This window comes from Sinocyclocheilus grahami, unplaced genomic scaffold (assembly GCF_001515645.1).
Source record: "Sinocyclocheilus grahami isolate Dianchi unplaced genomic scaffold, SAMN03320097.WGS_v1.1 scaffold87.1, whole genome shotgun sequence".
Classification (NCBI taxonomy): Eukaryota; Metazoa; Chordata; class Actinopteri; order Cypriniformes; family Cyprinidae; genus Sinocyclocheilus; species Sinocyclocheilus grahami.
Window position 1 is genome coordinate 2,037,960 of NW_015505266.1, and position 17,494 is coordinate 2,055,453.

General features: G+C 33.6%; 1 protein-coding gene across 3 annotated transcripts in view; it reads right to left on the reverse strand.

Moving 5' to 3' along the window:
- Positions 1 to 1,280: 1,280 nt before the first annotated feature.
- LOC107586966 (glutaminase kidney isoform, mitochondrial-like) overlaps positions 1,281 to 17,494 on the reverse strand; it is a 28,423-nt gene continuing 12,209 nt past the window's right edge. The window contains exons 2-18 of one of the 3 annotated variants that reach the window (XM_016274549.1): positions 16,018 to 16,108; positions 15,725 to 15,843; positions 14,242 to 14,371; positions 14,071 to 14,150; positions 13,781 to 13,944; positions 12,552 to 12,610; positions 11,081 to 11,113; positions 10,931 to 10,989; positions 10,474 to 10,540; positions 10,319 to 10,369; positions 9,229 to 9,405; positions 8,987 to 9,118; positions 8,809 to 8,901; positions 4,059 to 4,120; positions 3,887 to 3,963; positions 3,659 to 3,722; positions 1,281 to 2,048 (exon numbers count right to left, since the gene is read on the reverse strand). In XM_016274549.1, the coding sequence (XP_016130035.1) occupies positions 1,895 to 2,048; positions 3,659 to 3,722; positions 3,887 to 3,963; positions 4,059 to 4,120; positions 8,809 to 8,901; positions 8,987 to 9,118; positions 9,229 to 9,405; positions 10,319 to 10,369; positions 10,474 to 10,540; positions 10,931 to 10,989; positions 11,081 to 11,113; positions 12,552 to 12,610; positions 13,781 to 13,944; positions 14,071 to 14,150; positions 14,242 to 14,371; positions 15,725 to 15,843; positions 16,018 to 16,108 (1,612 nt within the window). In that variant the 3' untranslated portion in view covers positions 1,281 to 1,894. Of the gene's footprint in view, positions 2,049 to 3,658; positions 3,723 to 3,886; positions 3,964 to 4,058; positions 4,121 to 7,448; positions 7,732 to 8,808; positions 8,902 to 8,986; positions 9,119 to 9,228; positions 9,406 to 10,318; positions 10,370 to 10,473; positions 10,541 to 10,930; positions 10,990 to 11,080; positions 11,114 to 12,551; positions 12,611 to 13,780; positions 13,945 to 14,070; positions 14,151 to 14,241; positions 14,372 to 15,724; positions 15,844 to 16,017; positions 16,115 to 17,494 lie in introns of those variants that run through there. The other 2 variants (XM_016274548.1, XM_016274550.1) reach the window with 2 other exon arrangements.

Below are 17,494 nucleotides of genomic sequence, written 5' to 3' on the forward strand. Positions count from 1 at the left end.
AAAAATACAGGAAGTTCCTGTAGTACAATGAAAAGGTGATTTTAGTTACAATTTACAATAAGTTTCAATTTGTTAACTTTAGTTTGGTAGCTGGCTACCAAATACAAGAAATTCCTGTAGTACACTGAACAGGCAGGTACACTTCACTAATATTAATAAACTGAAATTTACTGTAAATTATATAGGTATGAAATACCGGAAATTCAGGAACAGGCAGGTGGAAAATGGTCCTTCTAGTACTTTGAAGTAATTTCTGTAACAATTTACAAAAAGTTTCAAATGGTTTACATTAGTTAAGCAGATAAGTATCAAATACAGGGAATTCCTGTAATACAATCAGTCTGGGTCCAAAAATGGTCCTTCTAGGGCTTTAAAGTAATTTTATTGACACTTCACTAATTTTAACAACTGTAAAGTATAAAGATACTGAATACAGGTAATTCTTGTAGTACAATGAACAGGCAGGTATGAAATTTTTCCTCTTGGTGCTTTAAAATAAATGTAAAGTAAGTAACACTTTACAATAAGTTTCAATTTGTTTACATTAGTTAGGTAGATGGCTATCAAATACAGGAAATTCCTGTTGTACACTGAACAGGCAGGTATAAAAATGGCCTTCTAGAGTTTTAAAGTAATTTTGATGGCACTTAGGCTAACAAATTTAAACATTGTAAATTTATGTAGGTATCAAATACAGGAAATTCTTGTAGTATAATGAACATACAGGTGGAAAATGGTCCTTCTAGTGTCAAAGTAATTTTGGTGACAATTCACAACGAGTTTCATTCATTGACATTAAGCACATACAGTATATATCACATACAGGAAATTCCTGTAGTTCATTGAACAGGCTGGCACGAAAAAGTTCCTTCTAGTGCTTAAAAGTAATTTAGGCAACGCGTCACAATAAGTTTCAGTTAGTTAACATTAGGTAGATGTGTATCATGAATTAACAATTGATAATACTTTTACAACATTTATGAATCTTGGTTATTGTTAATTTTTACAGATACTACTTTTTAAACATTTTAAATGAACAACATACCCCGTTACATTTTAAATTGACAGCATAAACTATTTTGGACCAACATAAATTAACAATGAACAAGAATATTTCTTATTTGCCTAGATTAATAAATTCTGTTAATTATTAGTATGATACCCAAATTAACTAATGTTAAATATAATTGTAAAACTTACTTAGAAAAAAAAACGTAATGTAAAGTGTTACTTTATTTTAATTAAAAAACATATTGAAAGACAAATAAATATGATACAAATTAAAAAAAGTGATTTTTTTTCACAATCAAAGAACAGTGTCATATTTGGAACATATTCACAACATAATACACAAATTAAAGGCATAAAGAACTACATTTGTTCTTCATGTTGATTTATAATTAAATTAAGACTAAAGTCAAGGGTAAAGAAATGGGGTAAAATTATAAAAACAAATAAATCAGAATGACACATCCCTCCCAATGCTACCCTCTCCAGTCAAGCTGCCTTTTCTTAGATATCTTACATATCTATTTGACATCATTATCTATGAAGGTTCTCAAACCATAAATGAATGTACGTGAACTATGTATACACTTTTTATATATATACTTGTATTGAGTATATTCAATTTATATTGTGTTTACGTGGAGCTACAGCTAAATAAGACCTTTATGAGGCTACATTCCCTCGAGTGTAAGATAAAACAAACTTACCATGTTAATGGAGGTTACACAGCGCACACACACACACGCACGCGCGAACACCACAAAACAGGGTGAAGGGGCCCAAAGACTTTTTTTTTGTGTCTTGTATGTTTTCTTCTCAAATGCGTACCTCAGACACACAGACTCACTGGGAAAAATCTGGAGTGTTTTAACGTGACAGATCATTTCTACAGCATCCCGTCCAGGTTCTTCTCGGCCGTCTCCTTGTCGCTGTCGGCAGTGGTCTCCTTGGGGCTGTAGGTGTTGTGATAGTCCTGCAGGATTGTTACGACATCATGATGGCCAAAATGAATGGCCTCGTCCATGGGAGTGTTACCCCACCTGTATGGGGATCAAACGAAACAGCATCTGTTGTGTGCTGTTGATTATCATTTTAAATGGGTCCTATTATGCTTTTTCACTTTTTGAATTTTAGTCAGTGTGTAGTGTGTATGTTTGGGCATAAAAAATATCTTCAAACTTACAAATCTCAAAGTCCACTCCAAAGAGACATATTTTCGTTTTTAAAAAATCCCTTTTCAAGAACTTTGATATGGCAATATTGACGCCATCCTTCACTAAACTTGCTGCTTTGGCAAGGGGCGGGGCTGAAACACCATCTAAACTGTTCGCCAATCACAACGCACTGGGACAGCTAACCAATCACATCACATTTTCGTTTTTCGGAAGGCGGGCCTTCATCAAACCCGGAACTAATCAAGCCGTTTGTGCCAGACTGGGCAGAAAGGTATTGTAATACTGTAAATTATGTAAAACATTATGCGTTTTTCAAACCACCAAGCATGAGAGCATGTTCTAGTACACCCCCAAAACAAATTCAAGACATTGTAAAAGAGCATAATAGGACCCCTTTAAGTAATTTCTTCATGTAAAAAATTTAAATAACTTAAATGGAAGACAATGGGGTGAGTGTACACAACAACCATTAAAAATATACGATTCATAACAAACAATTTTTTTTAAAACTTGTAAACAACAAACAATAAATGCTTTAAAAAATGAATTATTCATTTATGATACGTAACTAATAAATAGTTAAACTTATAAAACTTGTTCTGACAACATACTGTAAAGTGTTGCTATAATTTTATTTTAAAAAGATAAAAAACAGTTATAGTCTAATAATTATGTTAAAAATAAAAGTAACATCCAAAATAGTATGCAATCCACATTAATATTTTTCTATCTGTAATTTTTATAAATATTATTATTTAATTAATTAAATCAATGTTTATTTAATGTTAAATCTATTATGTATTGTTACACATGACTTATTCCTAAAATAAATTAACTAACAATAAACAATACTTTCTCAGCATTTATTAATCTTGTTTTTTGTTTATTTAAATTTACGCTAATAAATTATAAATCGATATTAACATTAACCTAGAGTAATCAATGCTGTTGATTGTTAATTATTAGTTTATGATACCTACCTAATAAACATAATGTAAACAACTTCTGAAATTTAATTCATAAACTATCTTTAAAGAAAAAATTATTTAAATTAAATAATAAATGAAATTGATAAACTAATAAAACGTAAGCGTTAATTAAACAAAATAATTAAATTAATTAATGATAATTATTAATTGCAATAATAAATAATAATGAACTGCAACCATCGTGAAAATAAAAAAAAAAACATCCAATGTTACAGTATCCATTTTCATTTCTATAAACAATTTTATTTTATATTATATTATGCCTAATAAATGTATGGATATTTAAGCACAATGAATTGACACATAAATGCTTTCAAATGTATGAAAATATATTTAAAATAGCTAACAATAAACAAATCAAGATGGTCAATTTCTTGAATACAGCTTTATAACGTTGCTCATTTTGTGACCCACTTTTCACATATAGGTGGTTTTAACAGTTATGCCACAAAACAAGATCTTTGTTGTAGTATTTCATATTCTTACCTGTCTTTGGGCACCGGGTTCACCTTACAAGCTTCTAGAAGAAAACGTACAACCTCAGTGTGACCTGAAACAAAAAAAAACAAAAGTGTATATTAGCAAGATTTCCACTCAGCACAGAGAGAAAATGAGGTCAGGCAGAGGAAACAAACAGCAAGTCAGCAAGCCTAAGGCTTGAAGAGCATGATAATATCTATAGTTGCAGAGTTTGATGAGTTCCTGGCACTCCACCTTCAGCAGCAGCTACATGAAGGGCTGTCCGAGAGTCGTAATCTCTCTGCTCCATATCCATCGACGAGAGCGCAAACCTGCGCAAACACACGTGAAGTAAGAAACTCAAGATTTAAACTGCACAAATTGTGTTCAGAAATGCAAAAAACATGATTTATTGGTGGAGCGGTACCTTCTCAGAGCAGACACATCTCCAGTGTAGGCCGCAAACAGCAGGTTGATAACCGACTTGACCTGGAAGAAAACAGAGGAGTCGTTTGTGGTGCATTAACCACATCACAACATCATATTGTTGCGAACTTTGCACAAATCGCGAGAAGATCCCAAAGCCTGTTGGGTCGCATTTGGGCTCTGCGAAAAATGACAACTTGTAAAACAAAAGGACAGTTAAACAAAACTAACACATACTTAAACGACAGTTACAATGTTGTCAAAACTGGGATAAAGAAACAAAATGCACACTCCGTTAAATGAAATTTGTGTTTATCAATCATTTATTAAACCACAATGAGAAAATAAATAAGAACAAAGTCTACCTAGTTTAAAGAAGATAATCTTATTGGCACAAACAAATGGTTTTTAAAGAGTTGCGCATATTTCACATTGTCGGATTTCATAAAGTCAATAATAATACTGAACATTTTTTATAAAACATCAAGTTCAAGTAGTCAGTTTAAATGATAGCCAGTTTAAAACATTTCTCAATGTGAAGTAACATATAATTCAGTAATCTTTAAGCACATTCCTGGATTTCAAGAGGCACAGTTTCAGAAATGATAAATTAATCTTTAAACTGATAGTACAATGAAAAACCTACAGTAAATATTTAATTCAAGTGAAAACTGGGTTACAGATGAAGCTGATTTGAGCACAAGATGAAATGTGGATTGTGAAACCCCTAGCCACACAATCTTTCCTACCTGATCACAGTCGATCAGTTCCACTCTGGTTAGCGTTAATCACTTGTTTGGTTTGTAATACAATGTCTAAATTGTATATATATATATATTGTGCAAACAAATAAAATTAAACATTGTGGATGCAGAATTTATAAAGTTACACAAATTTTGCCTGTTTCTTTCAAACAGATTTACATATTTTTCTTCACTTGAACTCCAGTATTGACTGAAATAAGTTAACAGAACATGCAAACGTTCTACAAACATTTAGACATCACATTAGGTAAAACGGGGTCAATGAAAAATAATAATTGAATTATGTACAAATAAAATAAAATTAACTTTAAAGACCAGGGCCCGTATTCACAAAACATTTAATCTTACCATTAAGAGTTCTCCTAAATAGCAGTAAAGGTTTTTAGCTTAAAACCTATTCACAAAGCTGCTGAGACAAACTTTTACTAAGGAATAGACAGAAGTCTTAAGCTAAGAGTAAGGGGGCGGGGTTGACCTCGTTGCTATGGATGATGTCAGCATGCTTACTAACTATGCACACCGTGATTGGCTGATAGTCTGTCAGAGATTTATTTTTAGAAATACTGTAGAGCGTGATATTATGTTGCCACATTCAAATGTCACTAATTAAACAAGTATATGTTCAGCTAATTGTCAGCCTCTTACATGTGTGCTTCTCGTAAACAATTAGCAGATCTGCATCTAAATATCCTTTTAATTAGCAGAGTAGAATAATCATGGCTGATAGTAAGACATGCAAACATAAAAGAAAACCAAACTGGACGCAAGAACAGCTGTTACTTCTTGCCCAACTTGTTAATGAAAACAAGGATATTATCTTACTAACTATGCACACAGTGATTGGCTGATAGTCTCTGTCAGAGATTTATTTTTAGAAATACTGTAGAGCGTGATATTATGTTGCCACATTCAAATGTCACTAATTAAGCAAGTATATGTTCAGCTAATTGTCAGCCTCTTACATGTGTGCTTCTTGTAAACAATTAGCAGATCTGCATCTAAATATCCTTTTAATTAGCAGAGTAGAATAATCATGGCTGATAGTAAGACATGCAAACATAAAAGAAAACCAAACTGGACGCAAGAACAGCTGTTACTTCTTGCCCAACTTGTTAATGAAAACAAGGATATTATCAAAGAAAGATTTGGAGTTGGGATAACCTTCAAATCCAAAAAAAGATGTGTGGGAAACATGTGCAAATAAATGCAGTGTGTTTCTAAAATGTTTATGTTCCGAGGCAGATTGCTGGCAACAGCAATTTTATCCCTGCTGAAAAAAAACTATAGAAACCATCACAGAATGTGTAATGGTTTTACTAGTTATAATGGGAATTGTATTGGTTTTACTGGAAACTGTAATGGTGCCTGTTGGTCTCTACTGGTAATTGGTAGCCTTCTATTGTTGGCTTGTTAAAACCACTAAATTCTAATGGAATATGTCCCAAAACACACTAAAGGAAACCATTTTTAATGGTTTTAATGGAACCATTAGAATTTCTGTGGTGGCTTGAATAGTTTTTTTTTCAGCAGGGAGGATAGTTTGTGATTTGGTTTTAGTGACTTAGGAGTCCTCTTCACTACTCCTAACGTTTCACAGATTTAGGAGCTAGTTTTAGCGCTAAAACACTTTTTGAAATACTCTTAAAGCTAACATTTAAGAGTCCTAAATTTAGGACTGACACGCCCATTCTTTTTAAGATTTTCTCCTAAATCGGGGAGTTATGAGCTACTTTTAGCCTTAGGATGTTTTGTGAATACGGGCCCAATTCTTTATGAAGGTATTTGATGGTTATGCGTCAGTTTTCTTTTTTAGAACTCTGTACGGTTTAAAGGCATGTTATTTTTGTGGAGCGAGCAGCAACAAACAAAAATGACAAAAGTACTTATTGTTTCCTGAACCTTTAAGAAGTCATCAAGATCAAAACTCAATGCTGCTGTGTCTGGCTGGTTCAAACGTTTAGCCTATAAATAATGTACTTATTTTCTCATAGGCCATATATCTTTTCACATTAATCTAGTATAGGAGAAAGTATTTTAACGGTGGGGGAAAACAGTAAATATATGACCGTCTTATAGTGATTTTTTTTTACAGTTTTTAATAAAAATACTATAAACAAAGAATCACAATATTACTGCATCATTACCCAGATACTGATATCATATTGCATTGTTTGGGCCTTCCTGATTCCTTTCATTTTAAAGTAAACAAATTGCACGTGAGGTTTAAAGGTATTTGGCTTGCTTTATAGTATAAAACCAACGAAACCTACACAAACAAAAAATAAATCAAAACAAACACAGAACCAACAAAACCAAACCAAATCTAAAATGACAAAACAAAACCAACTACAACAAAATGAAAACAAAAACAAAAAAACAACTAAAACAAAAAAAACCAACTAAAACAAAAAAAACCCAACTAAAACAAAACAAAAAAACAAACCAAAACCAACTAAAACAAAAAGAAACAAAACAAAACCAACTAAAATGAAAACAAACAAAACACAAAACCAACTAAAACAAAAAGAAACAAAACAAAACCAACTAAAATGAAAACAAACAAAACACAAAACCAACTAAAACAAGTCAAAAAACAAAACACAAAACCAAACCAAAAACAACTAAAACAAAAAACAGTTCTAAAAACAAAACATAACAACCTCTTTAATCCCAAAGACTGATTAACTAAAGAAAGTGACTGCATGATGGGCTGACAAAACATGGAACGAAGGTTGGGTTGTGCCGTCGTCTCTTCTAGTTTCTTTCCGCCACGCTTTCCATCCTATAGACTACAGTGGTGGAACTGTCCTCGTCTGTTTCGGCAGGACAGACTTTTTTCCACACTTTATCAGTGAGCGCTAGTTCCTTCTGAAGGCTTGTGTAGTCCAGCGGTTCGAGATTCTGCTGCTGCTGTGGTTCAACCAATACGGACATGGATAGATTATCAGATATATGATCATGGAATTTCCTGCTTGGATTAGTATGGATGGCAGAGAAAGAAGAAAACAAGGAAACGGTGGAAATTTAAGCAAGCCAGTCAATCAGAACAGCGCATCTCAGGAGTTATTTTCAAGTGAAGAAGTATAACGGACATATTTAGGCTATATTATATTAGCAGGTGTAAGTAAGACAAGCAGTAAAATATTTTGCCTCCTAAATTAAGGCACATGGATAGTAGAGGAGTTTAAAAGAAAAGAGTACGCTGGTCCTCCAGCAGAGGGCAGACAATAGAGAGGAAAAGAAATATGCAATTGCTAAGAGAAGTGAAATGTTCAATAATACAGATTAAGATTGCAGGTCAGTTAGCATAATTTGGTTTGTCAGTTCACATTCATTAATACATACGCACACACCCATAATATGTCAATATTATTAGCATTAGTTGCATCTAGAGGTGGGATATACAGTGGCCCCAAAAAGTAAACGGACATTTAAGTCATGCTTAATGAAAAAATTAATTGCATTAGATTTAAAACAAAAAACAAAATATCAAACAGAAACAAACCAAGTGGTATCTGCAAACTAACATAAGTTTTCTGAGCTATTTTGCAATGACAAAAGTGTTTTTGTGGGTTTTTTAGAAATGCCTTATGAAATAATATATAATAAAATCATTAAATGTCATGATATCATGCTATGTTATTGTACACTATCATATATATTAATAATTAAAAAAAGAAATTACATATATATATATATATATACACACACACACACACTTTTTTGTAAAAAATTTTTTACAACCACTATTTTATCTGCTCTGATACATTCTGATAACTTTTTAGGTGTATAAAACTAAAGCAAAAGGTCAATTACATATTGACGATGACATACATTTTTTTTATCAAACATCTTATTGTCCCTATGAATGTACAGTTAATATTTATTTTGTACAACAATATTTGGAAATTTACGCCGGGTTATTGCCCACCCCAGTTGCATCAGCTGCATGCTGTTTGTGGTTGGAAGGACAGATCTGTCACTCACCCGCTGGTCTCCGCCCTCTCGACGTGGATCCAGTTTCTTGGCAAAGTGGCGTAAATTATCATAGTTGTGGAAATTACAGAGCTGGACCATATCCTAAAAGGGAAAAAACTTAAATCAATGCGAACGAGAGAGATACGATTGTAACAGATTATTAGCTGAGATTATACAGATTTAGTACCGTGCAAAACTGGATTCCTCGCACGCTGTTGCCCAGTTTGTCAAGAGGAGGAGACCAACACATAATGCCCATCACATTGGGCACCACCAGCAGGATGCCTCCGGAAACACCTGATTTAGCCGGAAGACCCACCTACAATACAATGCACAATCTGAGTTTGTTGCAGATTGTGAAAATGGTTGTCTTACATTTGAAAGTAAAACCATCAGACATTTCCCCAGGTGTGTACGTGTGAAACTCACATGAAAAGCGAACTGCCCAGAAAAGTCGTACATGCCGCAGGAGTGCATGAGACTCAGAGTGTTTCGTACAGCCTCGGGGTTCAGCACACGCTCGCCCGTGATTGGACAGAAGCCGCCGTTCGCCAGGGTGGCAGCCATCACACTGGCACTTTCGCAGGTTACCTCAATGGAGCACAGCTAAACAAACAAAACAAAAACATATTTGATCATATATTACTCATATATAAATAAATATTAATTCTTGAAGGAATAACTGATCCAAAAATGAAAATATGCATAAAATGTATTCACCCTCAGGCCACCTGTGATGCAGATCTTGAATCACTTGCTCACCAATGGATCTTCTGCAGTGAATGGGTGCCGTCAGAATGAGAGCCCAAACAGCTGATAGAAACACCACAGTAATCCACACCACTCCAGTTCATCAATTAAAATATTTTGAAGTGAAAAGTTGCATGTTTGTAACAAACCAATCTATCATTAAGACGTTTTTATCTTCAAACCATTGCTTCCAGCTAAACTACCAGTGCATAAAATACCAGTGCTTCCTCCAGTGAAAACGTCCATCCCCTGGTGTCCTCTCACATCAAAACCCACCAACATAATTGTTTACAATGGTTTAGAACTGTTTTGGCCTGTACACAGTGCTTGATCTTTGCATATTTCTCTCCTGATTTAGAAGAAACAACTTTTCACTGGAGAAAGAAATATTATGGATAGAGGACTCATATTTTAGATGGAAGCAATGGTTTGAAGTTAAAAACGTCTTAATGATTGATTCGTTTCTTACAAACATGCAACTTTATACTTCAAAAGATGTTAATTGATGGACTGGAGTGGTGTGGATTACTTTGTGTGATGTTTTTATCAGTTGTTTGGACTCTCATTCTGACGGCACCCATTCACTGCAGAGGATCCATTGATGAGCAAGTCTTGTAATGCTGCATTTCTCCAAATCTTGTTGATAAAATTTGTAATAATATTTCTTAATTGTTGGAAGCCTACATCTACTGGCAGCTATTCACATATTCAACACTAATTTCCAAACTGACAAACTGTGTACGAAAAATGCTGTTTAACTTATACTAACCTGGAAGTAAAGGTCCAGGATGGAGATCATATCTGTACCCGCTGGGAAGCACTGCAAGTATGGGGAGAATTATTATTATTATTATTTTTTACAAAATAATGTTTTTAGTGAATTTTCAATGATACCTAATTGCTATAAAATGTTTAAACACATACCTTCTTTTCCTTCAAGTAGTAACCAATGGCAAAGTTTCTGTCACCTGACAGCCGCTCTGACTGAAACCTACCAACAACAAGAAAGTACTTACAGCATGAACTTTAACTCAATTTTCTTACATTTTCACAAATATATTGCTGGTAAATTTCATAAACAATTATAAAGAAATGGTAAGTAACACACTGAATTAAATGTGATTTTTTTTTTTTACATACTCCAATAATCTTTGTTTAATTCACAACTTTTTAGTTGATTGTGTTTTAATATTGATAGTTTTATTTAACATTTGATTACTTTTATATTTTCAATTTTGAAATGTTTAGTTGAATACTTAACACTACTGTTAGATATTTGTACTTTCATTTGTTCTATTTTGACAGTGTTTCAGTTGTTTATTATTGAACGTTTACTTAATTGAGAAATATCTGAAATTTCACTTCTATTGGCCTCACTTACGTAGCATTGCTGAAACCAACATATTCATTTCCTGCCAACTTCTTCATAAAGTTCATCACCTAAACCAAAACACGCATATTAAATGCCGCAGCTCTCAACATGATTAACAGCAAGAATCTAAAAAGAATTACACTGTACTATTATACTTACATAGTCAAACTTCTCAGCATTGCCTACACCTTGCTGAAAATCAAAAACAAATTGCATGAATGCGGTATATCATAGAAATTAAATGTTTTGTAGAGTTACACACAAACTTCTCAATGCATAGCCATTCCAGTTAAAGGAAACTACTAAAATATTTATACATAGACATTATAGACAGAGGTTCAATAAATTAGACTGACAGTTGTAGTACATTTCAAATGAAGAATGGAAAAAAAGGAGTCTAGCTCACTAGATTTGAGTAGCATCATTGAAAGAATTAAAGGCAAACAGTGTTTGTGTCCAAGTAAGTACTATTATTGCTGTGGAATCACAAATGTAAGTTGTTAAAGGGGTGTGGAAATCTCAGACAAAACTAAAAGATTAAAAAACAATAAATTGTCAAGTAATTTGCACTGTGTGTTGTCTATAAGTTAGTTTTAGTAGATTTCTAGAGAAACTCATGTAATGCATTGATTTGAGGCTCTTAAGTTTTTTTCCACATTGAAGAAATATTTATTTACGCAAACAAAAAAAGTATTGTATCTTACTAAACACGTGAATTTTTCAGTTAAAGGGTACAAAACAAAAATGAAAACACAAATAAAGCTTGATTCGGAAGAAATTAAACAGAATTACATTCGATTTTCTGTCAAAGCAATGGATTTGTCAGACTTGCGCTAATGTAGCTTAGCATTAGCGTGGTTTGAAATTTGTTCAATGAGGAAAAACAAATAAATGAAAGGGAAATTACCAACGTCTTTGACCTGTTGGAGGGTCAAAATTTTCCCACAGTTCCTAATGCTGTAAAATACGCAACAACAATAAAACCACAAAAAGCCTTCAAACAGACATCACACATTACCACCCCGAAAGGCCTGAGAAAGATGCATATCATGCAGAGGATTTACCTTTAACGCCACAAACTGTCATCATAAATTCGTAAATTACTAAAAAAGTTATAAATACATGTTTGTAATATCGTTCATAATAGTGTTAACAGGTAAACAAAGCCCTGCATTTCTAATAGCAAGTACAGATTGTGGCTTTATTTCAAAAAGACGATATTATGCAATTCTGTCTGCTCTCTGAAGAATAAAAACATTTTCAATGTCTTCCTCTCATCTCTCCCAATTTATTTCTCAAGTGTTTATTAGTCTATCACACTGCCCTTTCAAATTCCTGACCATCATTTGTTCTCTCTCGCATCTGTTTGCTCTTTTCCCCTCATCTTCCCTCATCTCTTTCTTCAATATAATCCTTTCAGCGTGATTATTCATAACCTTAATCTGATGAGACAGGGAAAGTAATCCGATTAAATCCATTCGTCCCTCTGATCCGTTCTCACGTCAAACATCCACAAACACATCAAGATAAACATTCGGCAAGGCACTTTTAAGTTATCAAATTAGCAGTTTTGCGCCCCCCATTTTATTAAACAAAGATTGAAAGATGTAAAGATGAGAATGCGTTTTACCTTGAGGAGGGAGGTGCAAACTATGGCGCCAGCGTTTACCATGGGATTGTGAGGTTTATCTGGAAAAATAGATGAATTAATTAATAAATGAAGATGACAGAGTGAATGAAGCTTATTTTTGGGAACATTAAAAGAATAGTTCAACCAAAAATGAAAATTTGCTGAAAATTCACACCCTCAGGCCACCCAAGGTGTAGAAGAGTTACTTTTTAGATTGAGATAAATTTAGCATTAAATCACTTGCTCAGCATTGGACCCATTGCACTGAATGGGTGCCGTCAGAATGAGAGTCCAAACAGCTGATAAAAACATCACAATAATCCACACCACTCCAGTCCATCAATGAATGTCTTGTGAAGCCAAAAAATGCGTGTTTGTAAGAAATAAATCCATCAAAGTTAAACGTTTTTTAACTTCAACCTTTGCTTTTGGCTAAAATATGAGTCCTCTGTTAATAATATTGTTTTTTTCCAGTGAAAAAGTCATCTAGTGTCCAAAACATGTCCAAAACAGTTCTAAACAAACATGTCAGTGGATTTTGATGTGAGAGGACAACAGGAGATGGAGTTTTTCGCTGGAAGGAAGCATTATTATGGATTATGGACTCATATTTTGTCCTGATGTGACGGTTTAAATTTAAAAACGCCTTCATGGTGGATTTGTTTCTTACAAACATGAAGATTTTCACTTCACAAGATGTTAATTGATGGACTGGAGTGGTTTGGATTACTTGTGGATTATTCTGATGTTTTTATCAGCTGTTTGAATTCTGACGGCACCCATTCACTGCAGAATATTAATTTGGTGAGCAAGTGATGCAATGCTACATTCAAAATCTGTTCCAATGATCAAAACAAACATATCTACATCTTGGGTGGCCTGAGGATGAGTCGTCACCCTAAAATCTCATTATCGTAAGGCATCTCATTACTTTTATTTCTTTTTAGATTCTTATACTGTAATACGATGATTTTTTAAAAATGTACTATAGTATGTTCATTATTACATATAATTTAAATAATATATTATTGTTTTTGTATTAAAGTAATAAAAATGAGAATACCTTATGGTAATGAGAAAAATTATTTTTTGAAAAATGTATTTTATGCTAAATTGTCTTAAAATGTGTGATAACGCAAAAAACTATTTAATTTCTTCATCAATATTTTCATTCTAGCTATTTCTTCACGCAAAATGTTTTCAGAAACATTCATCTTAGAAATCCTTACCATCTTCGTCAAGAAAGAGTTTGTTAAAACGAAGACCACTGGGTTCCTTCCCTATAAAGCGGTGCACATATTCAGTGCCATGATCGTGAACAGCAACTGCGTACTTTAATGGTTTCACACACGACTGCAGACAAAATGGAACTTTCGTGTCACCCGCAGTGTATCTGTAATACGCAAAATGTCACGCTCAGCATAAATGTTTGATCAATTAAATTATGTTCACCAGAAAATATTAAAAATCAAGCAAAATCAAAACAATGTAGCAATTGTACTAAAGACAGAAATCTCACCGTTGGCCATCTACAGTGCACAGGGCAACGGCCCAGAGATTAGGGCTAAATTTCGCTAGCTGAGGAATGTAATCTGCCACCTAATACAATAAAAACGTGACAAAACACAATGTAAAAAATCTGTAATCAAATAGCATCAGAAATTCACACTGCGTTGGATTATAAGCGTACCTGGCCACCCGACATTGATTTAGCGCTCTCATAAATTTGATCGACGTGAGAGGTAAATGACTGAAAGTCGGGAATGACGAACTTTTTCCGGAAAGCCTGCGTTAGCAACACAATATTGCTTTGCACACACCTGAAGAAAGAGAAAAGTGAAGATCATGATTTATTTTCATTATCATCAGTACACTCATGAAAATTCAAACGGACATTAAAACAAACGTTAAAAAAACATTTTAGGAAGATAAACAGAAACAGAAGATAAAACAGAATTATTTGACTGTGATAAACTACTTCATGATTTCCTATTATATTTTTGCTTTCAAGATTACATACTGAATGCAAAATTGTCATAACTACAATACATCCACAGATCATTCTACAAAATGGTTCAGCAAAAATTAACAATAAAAATAAAAAATCTAACTTACAGTATTGGAGCTGTACGAGGCAGTATTATCTTAGTATCATTGATATACAGTACTATTATTGTTTTTGTTAATATTTTGAATTAGATTTGATTTGTAAATTTTCTATTTTAACTTTGTTTTGTTGTCACCAAGTTTGAATAATTTTATTGTGTGCGTTTGTCATTTTTTTTTATTTGTAGTTGATGTAGTTTTAGTTGTTTTAGTATTTCAACTCAAAACTAAAACATTTTTAGTCAACTCAAATGTTTTTCTTTTATGGGTTTTATGGTTTTACAAGCACTAATAATAAACCTGGTATAATGTTATGTTCAGGCCTTGAGCCATTTTGATGTATTTTCTGAGCAAAACTAAATAATTCATATACTGCAGGACTTTAAAAAAATCTGTGACCCCTGATTTAATGTGTCCTTGGAAAATGGCTGATATACGTAACCTCATGCTTTAGTAACAGCTATGGGATTTTGCCATCTGAATATTACACTGCAACTTCAGTTTGAAGGCTAAATGTGACCCTGGACCACAAAATCAGTCTTAAATGTCAATTTTTCAAAATTGAGATTTATACATCATCTGAAAGCTGAATAAATAAGCTTTCCATTGATGTATGGTTTGTTAGGATAGGACAATATTTGGCCGAGATACAACTATTGAAAATCTGGAATCTGAGGATGCAAAAATAATCAAAATATTGAGACAATCGCCTTTAAAGTTGTCCAAATGAAGTCATTAGCAATGCATATTACTTATCAAAAATTAAGTTTTGATATATTTACGGTAGGAAATTTACAAAATATATTCCTGGAACATAATCTTTACTTAATATCCTAATGATTTTTGGCATAAAAGAAAAATCTATAATTTTGACATATACAATGTATTGTTGGCTATTGCTACAAATATACCCCAGCGACTTAAGACTGGTTTTGTGGTCCAGGATCATAAATAGGTTAAATGGACACTACAGCCAATATATTCTTATTAAACTAAAAACTGTAAGTCGGTTTTCATTTCAATCTTTAAGCAAACAGGGTTAAGTTTAATATAGCCCATATATTTACTTTTTGAAGAGATGTCGATCCAGAGCACCATCTGATGTGGTCTTCAAGGTGACCTTTAACATCTCCATACACTCCTTAAGACGAGGGTCTCCAGTACGCAGTCCTGTGGCTTTCAGCGCCTGAAAAGCAACAACATTTAGCCTAAATTTACAACAAATCTTGTGTTTTGTTTAAATCCCAATGAACTCACACAACTTAGACACAACTATTTGGTCTATAAACCAAGATATGTGCTATAAGAGATATAGAAGCAATGGCCTTGTTCTCCTTGGCCAGCTGGGGTGTGGTTTTACCGTGGTAAATTTGTGAGCTGGAATTTTCTCCTGACCTTCTGCAATGGTGTAAAACAGCAGATCTTCCAGGCTGGGCAAAATGCCTGCCTTCCTTCTCCTGTGACGTGAATAGATACACAGAGAATCCAGTAAGCAGACAGAAAACAAAAGTAGATCATTTATTCAAGGAAAAGTGTTTATCAGCAGCAGGAGAGGTCGTACTGAGATTTCATGTCATTTTAATTTCAGAATTAATCTCATTATGCCAGTCAGTATGTTTCACAATGGATAACAACGATTTTTATTTTTATTTTTATATAAAACCAATTTCATTTGTCAAAAAATCATTGTAATTTTCAAAAAGCATTAGGCCCAAAATATATCCTAACAAGTGGTATTCTCAAAGTCTGCCACTAGAGGTTCCATTAGCATAAAGGTTTTTTTTTCCTACCATCAGTTTTCTCTATTTTTAAACTGTCAAGGAAGATCAACAATTTGAGGAGAATCTTGCTACGCAAGTTATTTAGAATTAGTTAAACTGATTATTAGCTAGCTATAACGCATATACATACGCATATTTGTGTGTAACGTTTGGGAAAATTGAAGAAAAATGCATTTTACCATTGACTAGCATTGTGAGATAATCTGAAACCCATTTTTCCTCAGAAAAAGTTAGTCTGTTAGAAAAGGTGGTTATTAAACAATTCAGGTTTGCATGTTACATGTTAAGCAGGATCTAATTAAAGCATTTGGGAATACAATTTCCTACTGCAGATTCAGAAGTTCCAACAATGGATTGCATTCTGGGACAGCTACACAATCCCATATAAGGCCTCGAAAAAGAGCACTGGTTTATATTCTGACCACAATCTATCCAGAAATGAGCTGAAGAGTGTTTGGAAGTTATTTAAGTTGGTGGAAAAATATTGTTCTTAAATCCAGTGTTTCCCCTGCCATTATATTAGGGTGGCGGCCCACCACCCCAAAGGCACCCCCCGCCCCCCTTGAAGGTCAAGTTAATTTTATTTTCTCTATAGTGCCAGATCACAACAGAAGTCATTTAAAGTTACCTTTGCTATAGAATAGGTCTATACCTTGTTCTTTTATTAAAAAAACTAAATAGCCTTATATGTTATTTATCTTATTTACACGACGGCATGTCATTTCTGTCTCTACGTTACATGGTCGCGCTCTCTGTATCACGCACAGCGGAGTTCCGCCCCGATGCGCACACACAAGTGAGCACACTCCCACTCCCACTAATGAGGACATAAATACATGAACAACATCTCCAGAACTGCTCTGAGAGTCACTTCATGAGCATTTTACCGTTTCATTTGAGTAAAAATATCATCATATCATATAAACACAGGTATTCACGGCAACCCGTCAAAATAAAAGTTTGGTTTAACTTGAAGACATTGCGGCAGAAATATATTACTATTGTTCAGTAGAATGTACGTAATAGGCTACTACTACTACTAAAATTATTAAAACC